At 33.0% G+C, this 25,534-nt stretch overlaps 2 protein-coding genes across 4 annotated transcripts; one reads left to right on the forward strand and one right to left on the reverse strand.

Moving 5' to 3' along the window:
• Window positions 1–5,071: 5,071 nt before the first annotated feature.
• LOC111050051 (phosphatidylinositol N-acetylglucosaminyltransferase subunit A) lies at window positions 5,072–19,250 on the reverse strand. 3 transcript variants are annotated; one of them, XR_005570749.1, is made up of 11 exons: window positions 18,913–19,247; window positions 17,301–17,457; window positions 16,016–16,195; window positions 15,490–15,608; window positions 14,790–14,905; window positions 13,116–13,207; window positions 11,353–11,558; window positions 7,902–7,987; window positions 7,176–7,369; window positions 6,684–6,792; window positions 5,072–5,380 (listed from the first exon to the last, which is right to left on the reverse strand). XR_005570749.1 is itself a non-coding variant. In XM_022336285.2 (11 exons), exons 1-11 carry the CDS (start codon window positions 18,927–18,929, stop codon window positions 5,306–5,308), a joined length of 1,341 nt encoding a protein of 446 aa, XP_022191977.2. In that variant the 5' UTR covers window positions 18,930–19,250; the 3' UTR covers window positions 5,072–5,305. The 3 variants fall into 3 exon arrangements, 2 of the variants coding, with proteins under 2 accessions (XP_022191977.2, XP_039279559.1); XM_022336285.2 differs by having other exon boundaries at window positions 7,186–7,369; window positions 18,913–19,250; XM_039423625.1 differs by lacking the exon at window positions 18,913–19,247 and adding an exon at window positions 17,987–18,124 and having other exon boundaries at window positions 7,186–7,369.
• LOC111050047 (60S ribosomal protein L39) lies at window positions 19,187–24,608 on the forward strand. Its single transcript, XM_022336282.2, has 3 exons — window positions 19,187–19,558; window positions 19,654–19,757; window positions 24,485–24,608. The coding sequence occupies exons 1-3, from the start codon at window positions 19,556–19,558 to the stop codon at window positions 24,531–24,533; spliced, it is 156 nt and encodes a 51-aa protein (XP_022191974.1). The 5' UTR covers window positions 19,187–19,555; the 3' UTR covers window positions 24,534–24,608.
• Window positions 24,609–25,534: the final 926 nt, after the last annotated feature.

The following is a 25,534-nucleotide window of genomic DNA, read 5'->3' on the forward strand; positions in this document are numbered from 1 at the left end:
TAGCATCTTACCATGAGAAACTCTCCTGGTAGGGCATCTCTCCTGGTAGGGCATCTCTCCTGGAATTACCTTAGTCTACCTAAACCTCAAAATCTTTATTGTTTTGCAATACTTACCTATTTCCTATCTTTTAGAAAGTTTACTATTCATGAAATTTTGGAGTTTTGGGCCAGGCCTGTTGCTCTCGACCAGTCATATCTTTATTATGATTTGTAATTGTATTGATGAATAAATGAATGTGAATATTAATACGATACTTTAAATTATTAATAGTATACATGTATTCTGTAATGTAATGAGATATTTCCATCAATATTTCTACAACAAACTGAACTCTATATTTTACGTTTTTAGGTTTTATTTTCAACTTTTCTCAAATTTTATTCATTTTCACAAAGTTTCACAAATGGGTATGTAATCATACTTCTCAAGTTTCAAATTGATGTATAACATTAATTATGAACTAAAACCATTCTGCAATGTAATTCTCATTTATGATCATCTCAACATGTTTTAATTTTTTCTTTCATTTTACAGAAAAGGACATGAAGCTCGTTCGTGATTCATCTCATTCAGTCACTTCTAATAATTTGACGTACTCTCGTCCTATCACGCCAAATAATTCATTTTCCAAATTATTTCAAAAATCATTTCTTAACCCAGTAGAAACATTTTTATTATTTAATCATCATCTGAACTCAATCTGCAAATTATTTTGAATAATTAGGATGTGTTACAAACTATTTTACTATCTAGTCACTTCCTTGTCAGTAGTAGTAATTAGCATTTTTTATATTTTTTCTTTTCTGAAAGTATGTATTTTTGTGTCTTTTAAAGTAACTAAATATTATTCCTCAATGATCTGATTTCAAACTAACTGTAAGAGAAACGTTAGGGTGAATCTCACTCATTTTGTATTTCTTTTTTATTTTCCAATCAACCCCATTGCTGCACATATTTTTTTTGTAATTCAAATCCAGATTGCATGACTCTCAGTATTAGTTTTCTGGTGTTTTTTGACTATTAGTTTTCATGACCTCAGTTTTTATATGAGTTATTTATAAACTTTTTATATTCGAATATAAACAATTAAACATCGAATGAAGTCTTTCCATTCCCAATAGGAACCACTTCTTAAACCAATAACTACTTGAACACGAATGCTAGAGATGCAGGAATGAGTATGCAAAGTCAATTTAAATCAGAATTATAAAAAATGGGAATTATTTTATGAAACGCTTCTTATACCTTTCTCTTTTGATTGTACTTAACTCTTTACAAATCAGTAGTGAAGTGAGAAATTTTGGAAATTTTTTAAATTATTTTTAAATGTATTGTCTACTTCTACTTTATGTATTTTTGTTACAATATTATTTATCTCGTATAAATATATTAACTATATACTTGTTGGTGGACCATTGCAATTTCTGTTTCTATAGCTATTGTAACAATACCGTACTGTAGTATAGGGTTGATTTTTTATACTGATTTTACAATCAATCGCCTTCCAAATATAGTTGAATAACAAAGATAAATCAATATTCACTCAAATAAGGATGTATTTTAGATTTCAACTATTTTCAAAATAACTCATTATTTGGAGTTACCAATCCAATGAAGTTGATAAGGAGTCTTGAATGTTTTAATGAAATTGCCACGATATAATTGAAAAAGTGATTTGGAATACAAATCATAAAATGGAAACATAACGATATTAGTCGCTATATTAACTTTGAACAATTGGCTTGATTCATAATTTGTTTTTCATTATGTATTAGCTTCGTGTTGTTTGCAGCTTGTTATAAATAATGTATTCTATTAGACTCAAATTGAAGTAAATGGTGGAACTTGTTTCAATTATCATTTTCACAGGCCTATTATAACATACAATAAACATGTTTTTTAAATGTTTAGCTTATTTTATATTTGACACGAATGTCTCATATAGTTGTGCTCACGCATCATTCATGTATTGCAATGCTGGATTTTCAATGGATCTTGAAAGCTATTTTTGTAATGAGAACTGATCAACTGAATGAAAGCTAATGAATATAAATATATTATGATAATGAATACATATATTATGCCAATTGAATATGATTGATATTATTGATTGATAAATTTGAAGAGTGAAATTGTATGTATTAATCAATTGGAAATTTCAAGTGACGATAACGACTGAGATACTATAATAATTTTACATTGAAAGAGGTATTTTACTACTGTAATCTGAGCTCAAATCATCCATAACTTATCAAATATTAAGTTATTGGATAGTATATTATGTTATCAAATATTCGACGATTTCAAACTTTGGAAAAATAGAATCATCTAAATGTGTTTCAAGCTTATGCCATGTTTTATACATTCTATGACAAATTATCTTAATCTTAAAAGTCTATAATAGTTGAATACAGAGTTTGTTTTTAGAAAATGAAATTGTTGGTTGTGGTTATTGTTGTTTAAAGGCTACATGATTCATAAAAATGTTATTAATTCATTGAAATATATAATCTAACACAGAGTTTGTTTGAGGTTGTTGTATTTTATTAAATTATTTATATATTAAAACCAAAATAATATATTTGATTTAAGATTTTCCTTTTGTCCTTCATGTTGTTTATTTGCTATGAATAATTATTCTAATATCACGTTAGTCCCCAAGATATTCATCAATTTAATCCTGAATATTGAGTAGGGGCTCTCGAAATATTGTTTTAAAATTTAGGAATATCCATGAAAGAACTTGAATCAGCGTTTCAGCGTTGAATCTGTGATTTCAACTTATATCTTTATCAGAGAGAAGGCGAGAGTACTTTGAAACTCAATAGAAATTGCAGTTATAAATATAAGACTGAGTTCACGAGTTTTCACATCTATGAACAGTAGCTCTGACAGATTTTCATGTTATTGTTTCTTTGAAATATACCCTTTTAATAATATAGGTCCATATACAGGGTGATTCTTAATTATGGTGAAATAATTTAATACGTGTTAGTAGAGGTGGAAATAATAAAAAAAGTTCTTATAAACATATATCCATAAACGCTTCATTAGCGAGCTATACAGAGTGAAAGATTTCGCCCGGAATTCAGTTCCTCTGGTGAAATACACCGATGCTGAATTGTTTGGGGACTAGTTTTTGAAAAACTTATGGTGGATTCATATGGAAAAATATCTGCGAAAAGAAGTCGGTGTTTTTCCACTTAGATTTTTTGCATATTTCAACTGTTTTCTCAAAAACTACTCACACTACAGCTTCCAGACTAGTTTTATCCAATTTTGCCGATATTTTTCCATATGAATCCACCATAAGTTTTTCAAAAACTAGTCCCCAAACAATTCAGCATCGGTGTATTTCACCAGAGGAACTGAATTCCGGGCGAAATCTTTCACTCTGTATAGCTCGCTAATGAAGCGTTTATGGATATATGTTTATAAGAACTTTTTTTATTATTTTCACCTCTACTATCACGTATTAAATTATTTCACCATAATTAAGAATCACCCTGTATAAGTATTACTTTTCTTAGAAATTGTCAAGTGTACTTAGTGTCCCCAAAAATTGGAAGATAAGTTAGCTATTGAAACATTATTATTAATCATAATATTGAACATATTAGTGCCTGGTTGCACAATTATTAATAAAATATGAAATTTAACCTAACCATAATAATTAAGTGATGATTAGAGATTCTTCGGCTTCTGTGATTGGTTCTCATGGCGTTTATTTTTTTTTGTACTTTACTATGCGGCACTACAGTCCGTCGTGGACCTTGGCTCCATCACCAAGCTTCTCCACCAATCCCTATCAGCCACTCCTGTTCTCCATTCTCTCCTTCCTATGACACGCAGATTTTCTTGCACGTCATCAAGCTATCTTTTCTTTGGTCTGCCTCGTTTTCTTCGTGCAAATATCCGCTCCTTGTACACAATTCTTGGCAACCTTGTGCTCTCCATCCTTTCGACATGCCCCAGCCACCTGAGTCTCTGTGACTTGATAAATCGTACAATGTCCCTTCTCTCAAGCATTCACTTATCTCGCTGTTTTTCCTTCTTCGCCATTCCTCACAATCTCTTACAGGTCCCATAATGGTTCGGACAATTTTTCTCTCTGCGACTCAGACCTGTTCTTCATCTTTTTGGTAATTGTCTCGTGGCATTTATCTGTTATTTAATCACAGTTAGCATTAAATAAACTTTTGTGTTACCAGGACTTGGAGTTTTATGTAATAACTTGCCTTAAATACATCTTGGTACATCCCTTGAACGGGAGACCATATATATTAGCCTGCACTATAGTCCATACAAAACAACTTTCGACTTGGAGGATAAGCGGGGCAGAGAAAAGTAGGGATACAGCGGCGGCGATGTTGCCGCGCTAAAGCGGACATCGTTCTGTATTCTTTAGTGAGTGTTCTACTGCTCATTATAAGCATACGTAGTTTCCTCTCTGAAAGCACTGAGTCTGATTGGCAACTGCGTTTCTTCCAATGGCTATTGATCACTGTAATTGGCTGATCTCCCTCCATTTCTCTGCACCGCATACTCCTCCAAGTTGGAAGTTGTTTAGTATACAATATCTGTTGTAAATCTGGTGATAATCTTGTAATATCTGGTGTAATAACCGAAACACAAAAAGTATACAATATCACTTCCAAGAGGCTCGAAACACAATGAGTTCAATCATCTCTCAGAAACCACTCGTTTTAAATCAATCAATCAAACCAATCACAAATAACTTGAAGCAAGCAATGATGTTGCTCTTTGCAGTTTTTATGCTGTTCTTTTAACTTGAATACTTCTGGAGTCTGTATAGGAGGCCCTGAACGACAAATCTGCTTGATCAAACTTCATACATAGAGTAGGCCTACTCTCGATGTCTCGTTTCAATGTTATCTTTGCTGATCTATTGAAATAATACCACTGATTAAATGTAGTTCTTATTGATGAATAAATATAAACACAATATATATATTGTGTTCATTAACTAGTTTATTATAATGATTTGCACTAAAAAATATTTCTATGATTGGGAACCAGGAATAAAATATGAATGAAAATTTCCACATTGACCACCAAAATGGGTAAAATGTATTTCAGTAACAAATTTAAAATCTGTACAGTAAAATTCCAAAATTAGGAACAAGTAATAAACAATTGATTTTTTCATACAATTTCCTTAACAAAAGATCTTAATTACAGAGTTTAAATGCTAATGTTTTCATAGAAGACAATTCTTTGGCACCAATTTTGTGAATGTCGTTTTTCTTTGATGAATCATGAATCAATGAATGTTTATTCATTATTCACTGCGTCTGCGCTTGTGAGCTGGCGATTCCCTCTCTTGTCTGTTGAAATCTCTTGCCAAATCAATTTCCTGGAAACCCCAAATTTGATATGGATGAAAACCGCTTTTGAAATACAAATTACTCAACTTATAATATCAACGCAGTTTCCACAAAACGGTCTAAGATGAGTGGAGCAGCTGAATCGATAACATGACTTAGTGAATGATTGCCTAATGATCCCTAATTGTGAATGATGACAAGGCCTAAAGATATTCTTTAGTTTTCAAAAATTCTGTAGCCACTCCATAATTAGATAATTATGATGAAATAGCATTGGTATCGAGATTGATAGCCATGGATTGCTGGTTGCTGGTACAAAGGCAAGGACATCTGGCACATAACAAACCATTTCCAAAGTCTAGACTTACTCTTGATGTGACAAAATCTGATGTTGAAGGAAGCATTATCCTCTCACAATATTATCACCAAATCAAAATGTCAGGTGTGCTCATAAAGAGGATCCAAGATAATTCTTAATACGAAATCGTATATAATGTGCTAAATGAACACACCATTGCTGGTTTGCATATGGTTGAGGTGCGTTTACATTAGGCAAGTCTTGTTCGATAACTAAGCTGATATTTAAGAAAATTTCAAAAGCGTTTACACACGTTTTAGTAATAATAAACGATTTTTGTTATCAACATAGTTATAGTTGTATAGTTACTGTATTCTACAGTTACACTAAAGATGGCAATGACTGAACATTGTTTCAGTTGATTTTCTTTTTTGACCAAACTTCATCAAAGAAATATATAGAACATAATAATAGAAAGAGAAATAAAATATCAATCTCTTAAAAATAAATATTTTCTTAATTTAAATTCAGCAGTAGAAGAGGATATGTTTAAGTTGGATCTTGGACTTGTTGTATATATTATTTTCTCATTAGTAGGTTAGTTTGTAACCTTTAAGTTGAATGCAGAAGTGAAACATGTTCAACATTCACTTGAATAAAAAAAACACTTGAAGATTCAAGTTTTGAATCAACAAAGCTTAATTCAACTTGAAGAGGGGTTTACATTGTGGTCAAGTGGATTCAAGTTTTAGTCGTTTCTTTATTCAAGAATTCTTACATCTAGAAAACTTGATCCATGTTAATGCCGCTATAGGTGTTGTAAAGTTATTTGAGAAATATATATTTTCTTGAAATTCCTATTCGGAATGAAGTACCGTGCGGTAGAAAAATTAGGATTATGATGTACTTCACCAAACTTCCATCGAACTCATTTCGTATAGGCCTAGATAATATTTATGGTCTGATAAATAGGAGTAGACCATTAAAATTTATGGTTGGTTAATTTACGATTAATCAATGGATATTTTACTTACATTTCGTGGTACAAGCCATTCGAGAGCTCGTAGCATGAGGTACAAGAAACATATCAGCACAGTGAACAGGAACATGCCGGTTGACATTTTGCCATCAGGTGACAGGTAACTGAAAATAATATTCAATATTACTTTTCAAAATATACAAAAATTGAAAATTTCTATGATTTTCCATTCAAAAAATCACTTTTTTGATTTCAAATATTATCTGAATAATTTCAGTCTGCTATCGTGGGTTCAAATCTTACCTGGGTCATGGATGTTTCATCATCACATTTCCTCACCCAAGCGCAAGCAGAATTATGTGGGCATTATCGGCAAAATACTTTCTAATACTTTTCTGAAGAAAGCATGCTATCAAGCTTTTCGGGAGTAAATTGCTTACTGAATAGTAGCTCAGTTATGTAATATTGTCGAGTGACTTCAGCCCATCGATTTTAATCTCGATATATCCAAAAAGGAAATGCGAAATAAATTTAATTTAAACTCAACTCATAAGCACCTCTGTAGTTGAGCAGTTAAATCTTTGACTGGTTCTCCGACGACCAAATTGTAAACTTTCTCAGTGCGTTCAGTGATATTCATCCAGTTGTAGAGTGCTTTGACCTTGAGATGACATTCGATAGGAGAGACTACCATTCCACTCTCCAAGTCCGCTATTGCTTTCTCCAGGCCAGCTAACAAAGCTGAAAAAGTAAACAGAGATGTATTTTCTTACTTTTTAATAAATATTTTGTTAAACTGACTGAAACTCAAACCTATCTCTCCCAAAAATCCACAAAGATTCTTGTATATTGTATTGTATAGTTTCTGGAGTGAAATAATATTATTCGAGACGTGATAATATTGTAACTTGAGATTTATCAACAATATCAAATCTTCGTGCATTGCAACGGGAAAATGATGAAAGACTACCATCTAATAGTTATTTGTTAATAGAACTAAGGTTAGTCACTCGCTCATCATATTTTGATGATGATATTGATACAGATACATACTTTTTATACTATACTGATACATTATTTTTCAAAATTAGCTGAACATTTCAAGAGTTTAATGTATTATTATAGATTTATTTAATAAGAACGGATATTACGGTATCCAATTGATTACATAATTACCCAACTCAATTATCAATAATTTTCTATATATGTTAGCCTAACAATGATTGAATCAGATTTAATTGGTAGGGTTGATTCTAACCAGGGATGAACTTACATGGAACATTGGGTTCAGTCAAGTAAATTAGTTCAGGTGGAAGAACTTCAGGAATCCCGCCAACTCTTGTACTGACTACCTGTAGCCTGCAAGAATTAAGAATTTATGAATAAATTTATTACGATTCTACGTATTTATGAATGAGGTGCAATAAATTTAATACATTTTTAGTTAATAAATCTCAAGATAATATAAGATAGAACGTTAGCCTACTATTCTTCAAAGTAATTAAAAAATACGAATTTTCTAAAATAATTGATAGAATTGGATTAGGTTAATATACTTGGAAGAGAAAACGTTAGACTGTAGATGAAAATTGTTTCTAGATAAAAAACTCAGCTCTTATTACAGATTGATACAACAAACCAGCACGAAATAGATGTTGCCTATAACATCAGTGTTATTTTTCCACTCCAAATCATATTTTATTCAACTATTATAGTCCATTCAAGGAAAGGTTATAGAGGGAAAAGTTGAGAAGACAATTTTTGACCCAGCAGTTCTGTTGAGGGCAGTAAGGAGGTGAACATACCAAAAGTCCCCACCACTAGCCCCTGTGCTAAGGGGGTGGGGGTGGTTTAAAGGTACCATTTTTTGGTTTCTCGCATGAAACTCAATAACTATGTATCCTAAGGACTTGACTGTTATATAACAAATTGAAGCTTACATAATTTCCTACAATATTAATCTCTCAACTTTTGTATATCTCCTCTAGTTTTCGAGATATCGGCTCTTGAAGGTGTGACATTTTTGAAAAAAAAAAAAAACACTTTTCCACCAATTTTTTTCATTTTTGCTCTTATAACTTCTTGAAAATCGAAAAAATCCATATTGATTATCAGATCCATGCTGATTATGAACTCATAGAGCATTGAATTCTCTCCAATTTGATGTATAATTTCACACTTTTACGAATTTCCCTACACCTTTTGGAGCAGCTGTAGTGTTGAGTGTGAAATCTCCATTTTTGCAACAATAGACCAATTGACAAAGGAATTTGGAGGGAATGTTTTGAACAAAATTTTTTGACTTTGCCGCTTTGTTGAGACTAGTTAGGAGAAGAACATATCAAAAGTCCCCATTCCTAACTCATGTGATAAGGGGATGAGGGTGGTTTAAAAGTTGCATTTTCCAGCGTATTGCTTCCACGCTCATATCTTTAGACCAATTGACAAAGGAATTCGGAGGGAATATTTTAAAAAAAATTTTTGACTTTGCAGCTTTGTTGAGACTAGTTGGGTGAAGAACATATCAAAAGTCCCTATTCCTAGCTCATGTGCTAAGGGGATGTGTGATTGATTGATTATATGCCTTTATTAGGGCGGAGTTAGGACTCCTGGTCCTCTCTGCCACACAACCCTTTACAAAAGAAGACAAATTTACATAAGAAAACAGAAAAAATAGATTACATATTATGTAATAAGATTACATAAGATTAATATAAGTAAATAAAACTCTTGATCAAAATACAATAACATAATATAATAAAAGAGAATTTTAAACTTAATTTATTAATACAATTGGAAACAATATTTCAAATTTCACTAGATAAATCCTATAGGAAAACCTATCAGAAATGAAGATCCAATCAAGTTGCCATTCACTCACACATGCACACAAAACAAAGATTTTACAAAGTATAATAATTATCATAAAATAATATAAGATGAAATATTTTTTATCTGTAGTTGCATAATAGGTAAAAATGAGTTGAATTCATGTAGATTGATACAATGTAAATAGACAATAAAAATAAAGCTGAACCCGACCCAAGCCTAATCTGTGCCACCAGATCCCAGCCAATTCAATACTGCCACGCCAAACAGAGCTCGATCGCCAATACTCTTCACATTTGGAGGCAACGGATTCCAGATCCGGCAAGCTGATCCGGCAAGGGATGAGGGTGGATGAGGAAAAGTTGTATTATTCAGCGTTTTGCTTCCACGCTCATATCTTGAGAACAATGCGTTCAACCGACATAACTAACTATTCAAAATAGAAGCTTGATACATTCTCTACACTTTTTGTTCAGTGGAATTTTGTGATATTCACAACAGTTCCCGAGATATTTGCTCTTGAAGGTGTGTAATTGTTAAAATAACAGGTTTTTATCCAATGTTTTGCTCTTTCAGGGCTTTTAACTCTCGAACAATGCATCATAAAAAAGTGATGATTATCGTAAGTTTGTAGAGCATTGAATTTTCTTTGAAATTTTATATTATTTCAACTATTCCAAGTTTTCCTTTCATTGTTATAGCAGATTCAATGTAGGGGATGAAGTTTTCATTGCTGCAACAAGTGTCAACTCAGCGGTTCCACACCTTCAACAGAGGGGATAAAGATTCGCACGTTTGCTATGTGCAGCTACTAACTGGTCCAAATCAAGCTGCGATGTCAGAAATTATGTCACAGACACCCCCTTCAAATGCCATTGTTGAACGATCAATTGTTGCAGCAATGAATATTTCATCCCCTACATTGTAGCTGCCATAACAATGAAAGGAAAACTTGGAATAGTTGAAATAATACATCATTTCAAGGAGAATTCAATGCTCTACAAACTTACGATAATCATCACTTTTTTATGTGCATTGTTGGAGAGTTATAAGCCCTGAAAGAGCAAATCATTGGATAAAAACCTGTTATTTCAACAACTACACACCTTCAAGAACAAATATCTCGGGAACTGTTGTGAATATCACAAAATTCCACTGAACAAAAAGTGTAGAGAATTTATCAAGCTTCTATTTTGAATAGTTAGTTATGTCGGTTGAACGCATTGTTCTAAAGATATGAGCGTGGAAGCAAAACGCTGGAAAATGCAACTTTTAAACCACCCTCATCCCCTTAGCACATGAGTTAGGAATGGGGATTTTTGATATGTTCTTCTCCTAACTAGTCTCAACAAAGCAGCAAAGTCAAAAAAATTGTTTAAAACATTCCCTCCAAATTACTTTGTCAATTGGTATGTTGTTGCAAAAATGGAGATTTCACACTCAACACTACAGCTGCTGCAAAAGGAGTAGGGAGATTCGTAAAAGTTTTGAAATTATACATCAAATTGAAGATAATTTAATGCTCTATAAGCTGATAATCAATATGGATTTTTCCCATCAATTTTTAAGAAGTTATGAGAGCAAAAATAGAAAAACTTTTTTGACAAAACTGTTTTTTTCAAAAATGTCACACCTTCAAGAGCGGATATCTCGAGAACTAGAGGAGATACAAAAAAAGTTGAGAGATTAATATTGTAGGAAATTATGTAAGCTTCAATTTGTTCAGTCAAGTCCTTAGGATACATAGTTTTCGAGTTTCATGCGAGAAACCAAAAAATGTTATATTACTGAGAAGAAGATGGATGAAAAACATAATATTGATTATTATATTACATAATAAATATATTACTTATAAAATGTAAGTATATAAATGTAAATGTGTTATAATGAGTTACCCGCAAGATGCAGCTTCAACAATAGCCATGCAATAAGCCTCAGTCAAAGATGTATTGAGGAATATGTGGCCCCTTGTTAGAACGTTGCGGACTTGAGAGTGAGCAAGACTGCCTAGAATCTCAACTCTAGAGGTCAGTCCATGACGTTCACACGTCTCCTCCAATAATGCACGTTTGCTACCATCCCCGCCAATCACAAACTCAATCTACAAAATATTAAAATAGTGAACATGAGATAGGAATTGATAATTGATAGACTCTCATCTGATAAAAAGCAGCCTGAAACTCAAAGATTATATGAATAATAGATTGGTTTAAAAGATAGATAAATAGATAGCTGATAAATCATCAAAGCTATCATAGATGCAAATTAAAAAGGTACAAAGATAGCTTATACAGGGTTGGACGAAGAGTTATGGACAATCATAAAGAGCTGACAGCTTCTCATTATTTAATCAAACTCTAATTCTATTACTTGAATCTGAAGCTTAGATGTTGTATTACTAAAAAAGGAGAGCAGAAAAAACATTGATTATGAACAAAAAATTACATCTATTGAATGGCGACTATTTCTATCAACACACTCCTGTAAACAGAGTCAGATGTCTTAACTCCTCTAAAGCATTTATGAGGAACCACTCAAATTTCTTGTTATATTATTTTATTCAAGGCTTCCTTCAAGAGTACGTCGATTGCTAATGTATATGGTTAAATGTGAAATGCTTCAGAGAAATGTGGAGAATGTCTCACATAGTTTACAGGAGTGTGTACATGAAAATACTCATTATTCAACATCAGACAACTTCTGAACCACACATTGAACAACACTGTGAGTTAAGAGTTCTAAGATGAATGGTGATATGAAAGATTACATTTCAATATCATTATAATTTTCCTCCCATTGCCAGAGCACAAGTTAGGGAAATCCATCTCTTCCCAATGCACAATCATAATCACCCTAAATAGAAAACCTCTAGTAATAGATTCACCCCATATAGTAGATGGATGTTAATCACCCTAAGTAAAAGACCTCTAGTAATAGATTCACATTGGCCAATAGATAGGTTTATCTACAAATGGAAATTTATCAGTAGCTTAATATCAGATGTCAGTTACAGGAAAGTATGTAAAAAACTTTTTTGTTACGTTTAGAAGTGGAATTAATTGAATTACCTATAAAAACTGTTTTTTTATTGATAAATATTTAGAATGGCACAAATATCTATGTAAATGGTACAAAAGCTAAGTAAAGCACGGGCATTTACATAATATAATAATTTCAAAAGCTACTACTGAATTTAGTGTCAAGCGCTTTTAATATTTTTCCATACAAAAAAGTGTATTATTATTTTATAATAGCTTAGCATTAGCTGCAAATAGATCAATCCAATTAACTGTTTTCTACTTATGTATGAATTATGTATTTTAATCTGTATTTTATCTGATTACAATGGGCTGGGCACATACTCAGAAGAGGAAAAGAGTCCAAGCTGAAAAAAGTTTCAACACCCAACACTCTAGGAAGAAGACCCCGTGGGAGACCCAGACAGAGTTGGTGGCAACAGGTTAAGACTGACATGGAGAGACTTGAAGCGACAGAAAGAGATTCTGAGGAGCGAACTACATGGAGACAGTTTGTTGGTGCGGCCAAATGTCAACTTAGATATAGATTGCCCTGGGAGTAAGTAAGTAAGTAAGTAAGTAATCAGAATTATCACAACTTACACATATTTCAAAAGAGGAATAAGTTAAATGTGACTTACTGTTTTATATTTTTGGCAGATGTCTACGATTATTTGGGCCAGCAGGTCAATACCCTTCCGGTAAACGAGTCGACTGACGACAACAATAGTAACTGTAAAAAATTACAATATTATTTTTCAGTAAATAAGATTGGTTTATTCATATTGGAAATAAATTAAAGGAAAATAAACAATACTATGTCTTATTTTTATAAATGTTCACGGTCGAAGCCGATTTCAGCTGAATCAGTTTGGACTTGGATGAATTATTTTTTCTTCGTTGCACTGGGATTAACTAGTTCTTTGATGTCCATGTCAGAAGTTGAATGAACTTCATGAAGTGACAGAGTACAATTGAAATTCAATAAACATAAAAGTCTATTAATTCATGAGGCATGTTTTTGCCATTTTATTGATTATTATTGGGCTGGGAAGCCTACAAGTAATTGAGATAGGCTACGAGAATTCGAATGGAATCTCATTACAAATAATAATAATGTTATCAACAGAACAAAATAGATGCCACCATATGAATTCTAAGATCAATTAATAAGAGAATTCTTGAAAATTATGGAGGGATGTATAATCTATATAAGCGAAATGAACTGATTCATTCACTCACTTACACACTCATTCATTCATAATCAACAGAGCTAAAAATCTACTGGAACAAATACGTTCAAATTTGGCAGGTTTGTCCAGTTTGCCTTCTAGTTCTAGAGGCGCACTAAGAACAGATTTGAAAATATTTTCAAAGATACGCCAAAAATCTGTTTTCAAGCGATTTCTGCGTTTTCAAAAACTAATTGGCAAAAAAATATTTAAACTTGGTACAGAAGTTCAGCAAGGGTCTAGAAATTTTGTCTTAAGAGGACTTCAGAACTAGGCCAAAGTTACGCCCAAGATAGGCGGTTTAGTGCGTTTTCCTAGCGTTCCATGGCCTTATTTTTGCGTTTATCACATTTTTCAAGAACTAATTGAGAGAAAATGTTCAAATTTGGTACACAGGCTCAGCTGAGATATAAAAATATTGTCTTGGAAGAGTTCTGGAATAGCGTGTGAATTCCGCCAAAGATCGGCAGTTTTTGAGCGCTTTCCTGCGTTTTCTAGGTATTATGAAGAACTAATTGACAGATCATGTTTTAATTTGATAAAGAAGTTCAGCAAGGGTGTAAACATTTTGAGATGTGAGAACTTCAATAATTCGTCAAAGATACGCCCTGAATTGGCACTTTTCGAGCGTTTTTCTGTGTTTTCTCACTTTTTTCAATAATTGATAGAAAATATTCATTCAAATTTGGTACAAACGTTTAGCTGAGGTATAAAAATGTTGTATCAGAAGGATACTTTTTGACGGAAGGAAGCAAGCTCAAATGAAAATGCAGGCGAGCGAAGCTAGCCTGCCGGCTAGTTTATATATAATGTCAAAATAAGATATATAATCTTGAGAAATCTGTTTTGGTTTCGGAATTATTTTTCATATTTACAAAGTGAGATACCGTATTTCAGTTGTTGGTAGTTCATTAGTAATACACATTACAGTTACAGTTACAGTATGCGGGTGGGTGGAGGTAATTTCAGTTATGAAACAAATCACGATCGACATCAGTTTTTAGCATAAATGGTAAATTACAATATTATGTTATCTTACGATATAATATGTATCTTGAAACAGAATTGATGTTTGTTTCATACTTGCATCTTTTTTGCGGTTTTCTGGCTGAGGAGTGAAGACGGTTGTGTCAACAGCATTTGGGATTACAGACACCCGCTCATGATTGACTCGAGCCCTCAGTACCGTGTTCTCTTTGCTGCAACGGCAGATAACACATCCACTTTTAAACTATCTCGAATCTCAATCGTCGATGACCACTATACATTTACAAAAAGACCTGAATTGAATTTATTCAGAAACCAAAATAGGACTAGGTTATACAACAAGGAAGAGCCACCTAACAAAATGAGCATCGAATATGCAAGCATGAACAAAAATGTTGAGAATACTTCATACTTTGTACATTTTAGCACATAATACATATACAGCAATATTATAGAAGTTTCTCTGATTTTAGATAGTACTGTATAAGCTCAATTGAAAATTTGTAAATTAGTGAAGATATTCCTTTATTCATTCTTATATTATCTCATAACATGTACTCATTAAAACGATTGGGAGAGAAAAACAGAAATGACATGGAGTTTGGAGCTACCAAAACCTATGCGGAATCGACGGAGCTCGTTTCAATTATAAATTAGAGGAACATCAGTATACTTTTTAGCTTATCAAACTAAGGTCTATCTTTTATACACGGAAGTGAAGTATTTCTAATTCCATACAAGGAGAGAATTGTTTATATAGTGGTCATATTATTGTGAGAATTTAATGTGTACTTACCCTATATGTGATACACATATACAGTGATTACAATCGGCTAACGAAAGTTCCAGCAGTTTGTTCGTGATTATCGCCGATGTATCAGCAAATCCAAAAAGGGAATGATCCGTGAAAATGGTCTGGAAAAACAAAACCGTTGAATTACTTTTATAAAAATATTCAATATTATTTTACAATAATACTCTTCTACAGTGTATTGTTAAAAAATTAAAACGGAGCATTGAATACAAAAGTAAAATTCAATTCATCATTGAAGTCGGAATAGATTGAAGAGGACGCATGTCAGTTAAAAGTGAGACTTGACATTTCTTGAAAAGGATATCTTGAATAAGCTGGATTGTTACTCTTATTAGTTAATACTGATTTTCACACAAAAACACGTGACTATAGAACAATAGGAATTTCAAGAGTGAAATCAAAGTAAGGAATAATATTGCCATCTACATACTGAATTGAAGTTTGAGGCGTGCTTTAATGGTTCAATTGTTCAAAGAGGGTTGATATACTATATTATGAGACTAGTTACCTTGATGCCAAGCAGTCGAGCGATGATCGAAGCCTCGTGAGCCAACGCCGAGAAAGCCGAATGACCATGAACGATGGTTACTTGCTCTCTGAGGAACACGTAGCGAATCAGGGGCAGAGCACTGATGCAGGTTGGCAGTACGCACTGATTGTAGAATGTTTTCATCGGAAGATAATACACCTGGTCGAAATAAAGTGTTACTTTCTCATCAAAATACTGTATGGATTTATTCATTTCTTTGAAAAAAATATCAATAAATAATTATTATTAAACGAAAATCCAGAGTTAAATGCTGCAAACCACCCAGAAGACTTCTGCAAATATTGACAACAGGGTTAACAGCTAGATGGAGAAATATCACTAATATACAGGAGTTTTCCCCACATAGAATAATTTCAACGGTGAGAGTGACATCTAATCAAATATTAATTTGTAGATTACGACGTTAAAAATAACTCTATCTGAATTGGGTAGGACAGGATAAATCAATGGAAGAACTAAGAAGAACTTGTAAGAGTCAAAACATGGTGGAGTGGCGAATTCAAATGTGTACTCACATAGTGAAGCAACAATAGTAGGGTAAAAAGGAAGCGGAGACATTTACATTCATAATATTTTCCATATAATATCATTAATGTATTTTCAATATTCAGATACATTCTCTGATACCCATTACATTCTGTTTTAATCCTGAGGATAATGTAACTTCAAAATTTACCAGTAAGTAAAGTTATTTAAGGCTAATAAATTTTCTCAAAATTGAAAGTTTAAATTACAGTATGTAACAAAAAGTTATATTCATCTAAATATTCTCGAATGTATGCTGGATTGTAATTATTAGCTTTCTGTTTCCAAGCTGAGAAAAAAAAAATCCCAATGCAATATTCGAGTGTATTTCATACTGTTTAAAATTCAAAGTTGATAATCTGTATCCCAAAACTCTAAGTTGATAATCTGTATGTTTTGAAGTCATTTGTGGCTTACAAGGTGCAATTATATATGTTTATTTCTCATTCAGATTACAGGTTTGTGAAACTGAAAAATAATGAGTCCATGGAAGGTGAATACTATTCTAGACTTTGTCATACAAAAAATACATTGTAATAAATTAATAATATTATCAGGAGTTGTATTCAATTGTCAGGCGTGCTCGGATTCATGTTTAAAGTTGAAACGTTATCAGTTAGTGCAAAAATTTTTGTGTGATTTCGTATTCAATCAACAACTAATAACCTTTTCAAAAAAAATGTGAGAAATTATAGTCGCATAAACATTAAGACCATACCTTGAGACCATTAGTCATATATCGAACTCCAATACGGTCCTCATAAGCATGTGTCATGACAATAACTTTATGTCCTCTAAGAAGGAGACATTGTGATAGATTGAATATATGCTCCTCAACTCCACCCATGTTTGGGTAGAAGAAGTCGGACACCATGCTGCAAACATACACAAATAGATGTCAAGGTATAAAAATGTATGTTTAAAAATTGAAATAGTATAAATAAACTACAGTGACAATAACATGACAAGACCGAGCAAAACAGTACTTAGTGAACTTTTATGGTACTTGATTGGTAAATAATACAAATAGTTATGTACTCGAAAAACTAAATTGAAATTTATGATATATTATTTGTAAGGTAACGGGGAAAATATGAATGAAGAGTAAAAGACTAAGGGTATTATGATCACAATAGATGAGTGCATGTACAAGGCCACGTCAGATCATGCATTAGCCGAAAAACAAAATCTGGAAAGAGCCATTAAAAAACGTTGTGACTTGTCCATAGCTGTTCACACTGAACGCAACCAACAAATGCATCTATTTATATTTCCATTCGCGTGCACTCTTTCCAGATTTTTTTCTCTCACCTGCGCGCTTGGTCATGCGTGAAATTACACATATACACATCCAAAGTGATCATACCCTAAGTTATGGAAAATTTAACACGATATTAAACATACTCTATTTTTGTCAAACAGGTCTACTCCATAAGATGTCGCTAAACCTAATGCCAAGTCCGCAATTGGCCCAGACTGGTAAGATTGGCCACGTGGATCTTGCCATCAACACTGCGTGCACAATCAAGGCCAGTGGTAACCAACTGTGAAGGAGCGCCGCATTAAAAATAGCAAATTGAAAATAGAGTTGAAAATTGAAAATATTTAGTAGAAGTGACACAATAAGAAAGTTACGCATAAAAAATACAGAAAATCAACTAAAAATTCTTAACTCAATTACACAGTACACCGAAAAACCAGCAAGGCAGATGACAAAACAGAAAACAGCACAAATTCGTTGATTAGTATGGTTTGCCAGCCCTGGCCTTCTTTGGCCCAGCCTACGCTGGGCTTGACTCCGTTTGGAATAAAACGGAGCAGTGGCCAACAAAGGCCAGCGCTGGAAAACCACCTCTCTTCACATAGGCGCTGTCCTGCGTTGGGCTGATAGGTAGGTTGGGCTAATATGCATAAGGTAGTCACAAACCTAGCTACGTGTAGCTAGGAATACGTCTTTGAAATACATCTCACAATATTAAAAGCTCCACTAAAATGGTGTGAACGGGACAGCGTGCAGTGTTGCATAGCGTGGATTTAACATTGAGATATAAAACGGCAAATTCTTTCAAAGGCGTACGGTATTTCTAGTTATGTGTCGCTAGGTGTGTGATTTCCTGAAAAGGTATAAAAAATAGAAACAACAACTGTTACTCTACTCCCTGACCTAAAATCAGGTGCAAATTTTATATCAAATTTTTGAAGAGACTGACAAGTTTTAAACTACTACCAATGTAGTAAGAATTAAAACTTTTCAAGGAATGGTAGAAAACCAAAACTAACAAAAGTTTGTTGTTATTTCAGAATATAATAATGACAACAATTATGCTGACCATATTTTATGTCGCATGGTGGAAAAAGCTGAACGTTACTATTTTCTGCCATTTTTGGTGGATGATAAAATTATTTCCATACTAACAGGAAATAAGATCCCAAAATAACAGTTGAATTAGTCCTCCTCAAATCCAGTTATAAGATTGATTCAATTGAAATTATTGATTTAAGAAACCTATTATTGTATTTGAACATAATATAAAAGTAAAAAAAACTCTGTTTAAACAAATTCAATCACTTCAATTGAAAAAAAAACTAATTTGATTGAAAAATTGATAAAACACAACTTTGACACTGACAGCTAACATAACCTATATTAATACTCTTTGATCTTGATATCTTTTCAACGCCATCTTGATTGAAATTCAAAAATAAAATCAAGGATTCGAATTATCACTATTGACAATATTCCTCTTCTTGGATATATATTGGATTTTGTTTTTTTTCATCCTTCAAATTTCTGATTCAAAAATAATCAATTATTCCACAATGAGAAAAAATACTGCCTTATGCCTTCATGATTATATTTTTGGACCTGCCATTCTTCTACATCCGTTTCGTATTCCTCATTTCCTCGATCCTCCTTCCGGCAACTATCCTTCATTTCGTTTCATTCTGTAGCTGTGCTTGCGGAGCTGCATAATGGTAGGTATTATTTCATCCGTTGTCATCCCATTTTATAATATTCATCTTTCACACGTTTACCAGTTAAATAACATATTTTTTTTGATTTTTTTCAGTCGGCGCATAAGACATTTAAAATCAAGCAGAAGCTTGCCAAGAAATTGAAGCAAAATCGGCCGATTCCACAATGGGTGAGAATGCGCACTGGAAATACCATTAGGTAAGATTTCTATTTATCTATTATTCACTTCTCTAAACTTACTATTTAACAACCTAATACTTTTTATTTGTCAATTATTTTATAGTTTCTGGGTCTTATTATTTGTACTGTTTATCTAACTAACCTCAATTCTAAGTTTCGCCATGCATTTCTATATTTTAGTAGTCCATATTGTAAACTATAATGTTTCTATCAAATTTAATTAGAATTTTTGACAGTGATCCAATTAAAAATCACACTCGGTTTGTCTGCAACTTTAGGCTCTGGCCACTAACTGTTGGACATACATTTATACATAAATTGTTTTGTCACCACAGCTTACTTTTTTGAGGTTAAGTTTTGTATCTCTGTTTTTTCCTTGCTGCTCTATTGAATGAACTGCCCTCTGAGGTTGAATAATTTTTGTACTACTTAAATTATCCAATGGTTTATGTACCGTCATTGGTTGTTTATTTTATGTTTGAAGCCACTCGCTGATTCCAAAACATTCATGATGAACATGATTGTGTGTGCCATGTAAAACATGCATACTTATCATGCATGAAATTACTCTTAGTAGCCTCAAGTAGTAATTACTTATTGGTTTTTTTAAATCTTTACTCCCAGTAATTATAATACTCTACATTAAATTTTATTAAAGTAATGTGCTATTTTCAAATTAAACTTAGGTATTATTATTAAAAAAATCATTGTTTTTTCTTTTTAGAATGGGATTAAAATAAAATTAGTTTTGATTTAACATTTGTAAGCATTGTTCTGCCGCATCGGATATAAATTGGGTTAATATTGATGTAATACAGTTCTTTCTACATTAGTAGCATGTTTGGGCACATTTCATTATTTGGTGTCCTTACAGAATTAAAAATATTGAATGTCGCACAGTTTTTAGATCTTAACAGATGTGTTGTTTGATATTTTGCCCACATGATTCTTTGTTCTGTATTGCATGGTTTGTACCCATATTAAGATATTTTTAATGCATATTTTCCCACCTCTCATATTTTCTCTTGGAAAGTAGTTTCAGAAATAAATTTGATTTTTTTTTTCAATAAAAACACATATTTCTATTGTTAAAACGCTTTTTTTGTTAGTTTATATAATTTATTTTGTTTTTATTCTATTTTACTCTTGTTCTATTCTCAGCTTGCTGTTATTTTAAATCTAATTTTTAAATTAAGAATGTTGTAATGATTCTGGGAGAAGTGATATTCAAAAGAATTAAATTTCATTTTAAACATCGACCCTGAAACTTTTTCAGCAATACTGGGATATCGGGTTTGATATTCTACATCCAATTCTGAGGTTAAATATAAATTTGAGTAAGTTGGAATTTTACACGATTTGGCAACACTGTAATTTCTTCGGAAATTACCTACCAAGTCACAACTTATCTTATACAGATCAGAGGTTTATACTACGGACCACATATTTCGGTCGTGTTTTCACCTGTTTAGAACTCACTACAAGACCAGTTATTGGGTTGACTATACAGTTATTTTGTTCAGCAACGAGTACCTAAAATTGCGTTGATTATAATAGGGTTGCCAGTCAGTTCACCAGATTCTGGCGTCTGGCTGGTGTTTACTCGGGTCGCCAGCCCGGCAGCCAATCCTGAAATCTCAGTGTGCTCTAAATACAGCTGCTAATAATGTATAGTTTCGAATTGTCGCCTCACAGTACTTTGTGATTACAAATTCTTGTTGAAAAACAACCGTGACTAGTCTAATTTTTCTATTTGATATATCACTAGGTAGTCCAGTCAAAGAAAGGTTATAGAGGGAAATCTTTGAAGACAATTTTTGACCCCGCAGATCTTTATAGGGTAGTAAGGAGGTAAACATATCAAAAGTCCCCACCCCTACCCCCTGTGCTTAGGTTCAAAGGTACCATTTTATGGTTTCTCGCATATAACTAGAAAACTATGTATCTTACGGACATGATTGTTATATACAAAATTAAAGCTTACATAATTTCCTACAATATTCTATTTCTATACCTTCCCTAGTTTTCGAGATATCCGGTATTGAAGGTGTGAAATTTTTGAAAAACAAGTTTGCTTCCAATTTTTTGTCAATTTTTGCTCTTACAACTTTAAAAAAAAATGATGGAAAAATCCTTGCTGACTATGAACACATAGAGCATTGAATTCTCTTCAATTTGATGTATTATTTCACACTTTTACAATTTTCCCTGCACCTATTGCAGCAGCTTTAGTGTTGATTGTGAAATCTCCATTTTTGCAACAATAGACCAATTGGCAGAGGAATTTGGAGTGAATGTTTTAAACACAATTTTTGACTTTGCAGTTTCGTTAAGACTAGTTAGGAGAAGAACATATCAAAAGTCCCCATTCCTAACTCATGTGCTAAGGGGATGAGGGTGGTTTAAATGTTGCATTTCTCAGCGTTTTTCTCCTACGCTCATATCTTGAGAACAATACGTTCAACCGAAATAACTAACAATTCAAAAATGATGCTTGATAAATTCTCTACACTTTTTGTTCGCTGGAATTTTGTGATATTCCAAACAGTTACCAAGATATTCGCTCTTGAAGGTGTGTAATTGTTAAAATGACAGGTTTTTATGCAATTTTTTGCTCTTTCATGGCTCATAACTCTCTAACAATGCATCATAATAACTGATGCTTATCACAGGTTTGTAAAGCATTGACTTTTCTTTGATATGCTATATTATTTCACTATTCCAAGTTTTCCTTTCATTGTTATAGCAGCTTCAATGTAGGGGGTGAAATTTTCATGGCTGCAACAATTGAGCGTTTGACAATGACGTTGATGGAGGTTTCTTGAAACAATTTTTGATTTTGCAGCTTAATTTGGACTAGTTAGTAGGTGATGCTCTAGAAACCTACGATAAGCATCAGTTTTTACGATGCATTGGTTGGAGAGTTATAAGCCATGAAAAAGCAAAACATTGGATAAAAGCCAACAATTACACACTTCAAGAGCGAATATCTCGGGAACTGTTGGGAATATCTAAAAATTCCACTGAACAAAAAGTGTAGAGAATTTATCAAGCTTCATTTTTGAATTGTTAGTTATTTCGGTTGAACTATTGTTCTCAAGATATGAGCGTGGGAGAAAAATGCTGAAAAATGCAACATTTGAACCATCCTCATCCCCTTAGCACATGAGTTAAGCCCAGGCCACACCAAACTAGTTTCACTTCGCCGTGCCAGGCGAACTTTTGAAACGTCTGCTGATGGTACTACCGCCGAGGTAGCGAGCTCGGTCTGGCCTGCACAATTGAATTACAATGGAAAGCGAGTTTTAAAAGTTGGCCTTCGGTAGCGCGCTGTGGTTGCCAGCCTTCCCCCACTACTAGAGAACCACACTCATCAAAACAAAACCTAACTACCGCTAGCGGACGTTTTTTGGTGTGGCCTGAACTAACACCGCGGGAGCGAGCTCGCTACCTTTAGCAGACGTTGGTGTGGCCAGTACTTTAGGAATAGGGACTTTTGATATGTTCTTCTAACTAGTTTTAACAAAACTGCAAAGTCAAAAATTGTGTTTGAAACATTCACTCCAAATTCCTTTGCCAATAATTAGTCTATTGTTGCAAAAATGGAGATTTCACAATCAACACTAAAGCTGCTGCAAAGGGTGTAGGGAAATTTGTAAAAGTGTGAAATAATCCATCAAATTGAAGATAATTCAATGCTCTATGAGTTCATAATCAGCATGGATTTTTCCTATCAATTTTTAAAAAGTTTCAAGAGCCAAAAGTGACAAAAAATTGGAAGCAAACGTGTTTTTTCAAAAATTTCACACCTTCAAGAGCGGATATCTCGAAAACTAGGGATGGTATAGAAAATGTTGTGAGATGAATATTGTAGGAAATTATGTAAGCTTCAATTTTGTATTTAACAATCATGTCCGTGAGATACATAGTTTTTTAGTTATATGCTAGAAACCAAAAAATGGTACATTTGAACCACCCCCAAACATCAGTTTTTTAGTTATATGCTAGAAACCAAAAAATGGTACCTTTGAACCACCCCCAAACCCTTAGCACACGGGGTAGGGGTGGGGACTTTTGATATGTTTACCTCCTCACTACCCTAAACATAACTGTGGGGTCAAAAATTGTCTTCCAAACATTTTCCTCTGTACCCTTTTCTGTGCATTCTTTGCCTGTGCATTCTTTGCCTGGACTTAAGGCCTATTACTTATCTACATAAATAAGAAATAGGCTTAGTAAGCTGAGAAGTAAGCGACCATTATTAGAATTTCAATGAGAGCTTAACCAATCTACTACAGTAGGATGGGACATTCCAACCAATGCTGAAATTGAAATTTATTCTTCGAACTGAAAACATAATATTAATAACTTACGGTTTGTCATTCATTTTATCGAAAGAAGCATGAGCTTTCTTCAAGTCCAATAACTTTTCTAATTATTGTTGAATATTCAAATCAACTCAAAGTTGTTGAATAAAATTAATTAAATAAGATGTTTTTTTTAAAGAACCTAATTGTTTGTAAATATTAAGTTTGGTTTCCTGTAATCTCTGAAATCATTGTAATGATTGTTAAATATTAGATCTTTAGAAAAAGTATTAGCTTTTTAAGTAAGATCCAATAATTTTAATATTTTCATTAAACCCCCTTGAAATTTTAAGATTTCGGTACCAACCCTTGCTAGTCTAATCTCGGTCTAATTTTTTTTATCTCTGTTTCATAAGGTTTTGTTGTGGTCTGTTACAGGTACAACGCTAAGCGTAGACACTGGAGGAGAACCAAGCTGAAATTGTAAGGTGTTTGTGGATTATTTGTATTTAAATATGAAATTGACTTACTTCTTTTTCAAAAATAAACTAAGTTAAAGTAAGCTATCTGTAGTTTTTTCTTGCTCACCTCAAGTTTGCACTAAATTGAACGTCACTTAGCTGCTCCAATTTTATTGCTGCTGGACATTTTGCATATTTGTTTTGTAAAAGTAAAAAATCTACCAAGTAATTTTCACTGTGATCCTGTATCCATTACACAGTCATATTATTATATGGGCATTAATCTTCGATGAAGTGTATTATTGATGAAGTGTAGTATTATGTCAATTTCAGTTACATTCATTAAATATCTCAGATATGAACTCTAGAATATTAAATGAATAAAATGAAGATTGATATTCACTTGCACTTCTGTTTATTAAGATTAAGTTCTGTTCTCAGTTGCAATGTATTGTCAGATTAACATGCACCATTAGATCACGCCATTAAGTCACGATTTATTGAAAAAATTCTACCCAAAAAAGTTTTCCTACCATATAGTGACTTCAATTGAAAAGCATTCAATTTATTGAATGAACAAGAATAATGAATTGAAGCTCAATTGATCCAGGAACACTTTGTTGTTCAATAGTTTGTTTGTTTTTGGAATACCATTTTTGCTCCGCAGAAAATTTCATTGCAGTTTGCGACTCCAATGTTTTTTATATAAAATAGTATGGTAGGTGATGACTTCAGTGCTGCCGCATTGCCAGCTGGTGCGGCCAGAGCCGCTGTGCTGGTCAATGTATTTGACAAATAGCAAGATCAAAATTAGTGGAATTACAGTGAACATAATTCGTGGTTTCAATTAATTCATTTAAGACTTAAACTAAGCCCGACTCAACAGCTCAAACACATTGTGTGCTGTCTACTGACATTGTTGTCGAAGAATGATGTTAGACTTTAAATTTCTGGTATGAGCATGTGAATTACTGATCGAATTGGCAGTGATTGTATCATTATGTCGACTATCGCAATATGTGCAGGA

Source organism: Nilaparvata lugens, chromosome 3, assembly GCF_014356525.2.
Source record: "Nilaparvata lugens isolate BPH chromosome 3, ASM1435652v1, whole genome shotgun sequence".
NCBI lineage: Eukaryota > Metazoa > Arthropoda > Insecta > Hemiptera > Delphacidae > Nilaparvata > Nilaparvata lugens.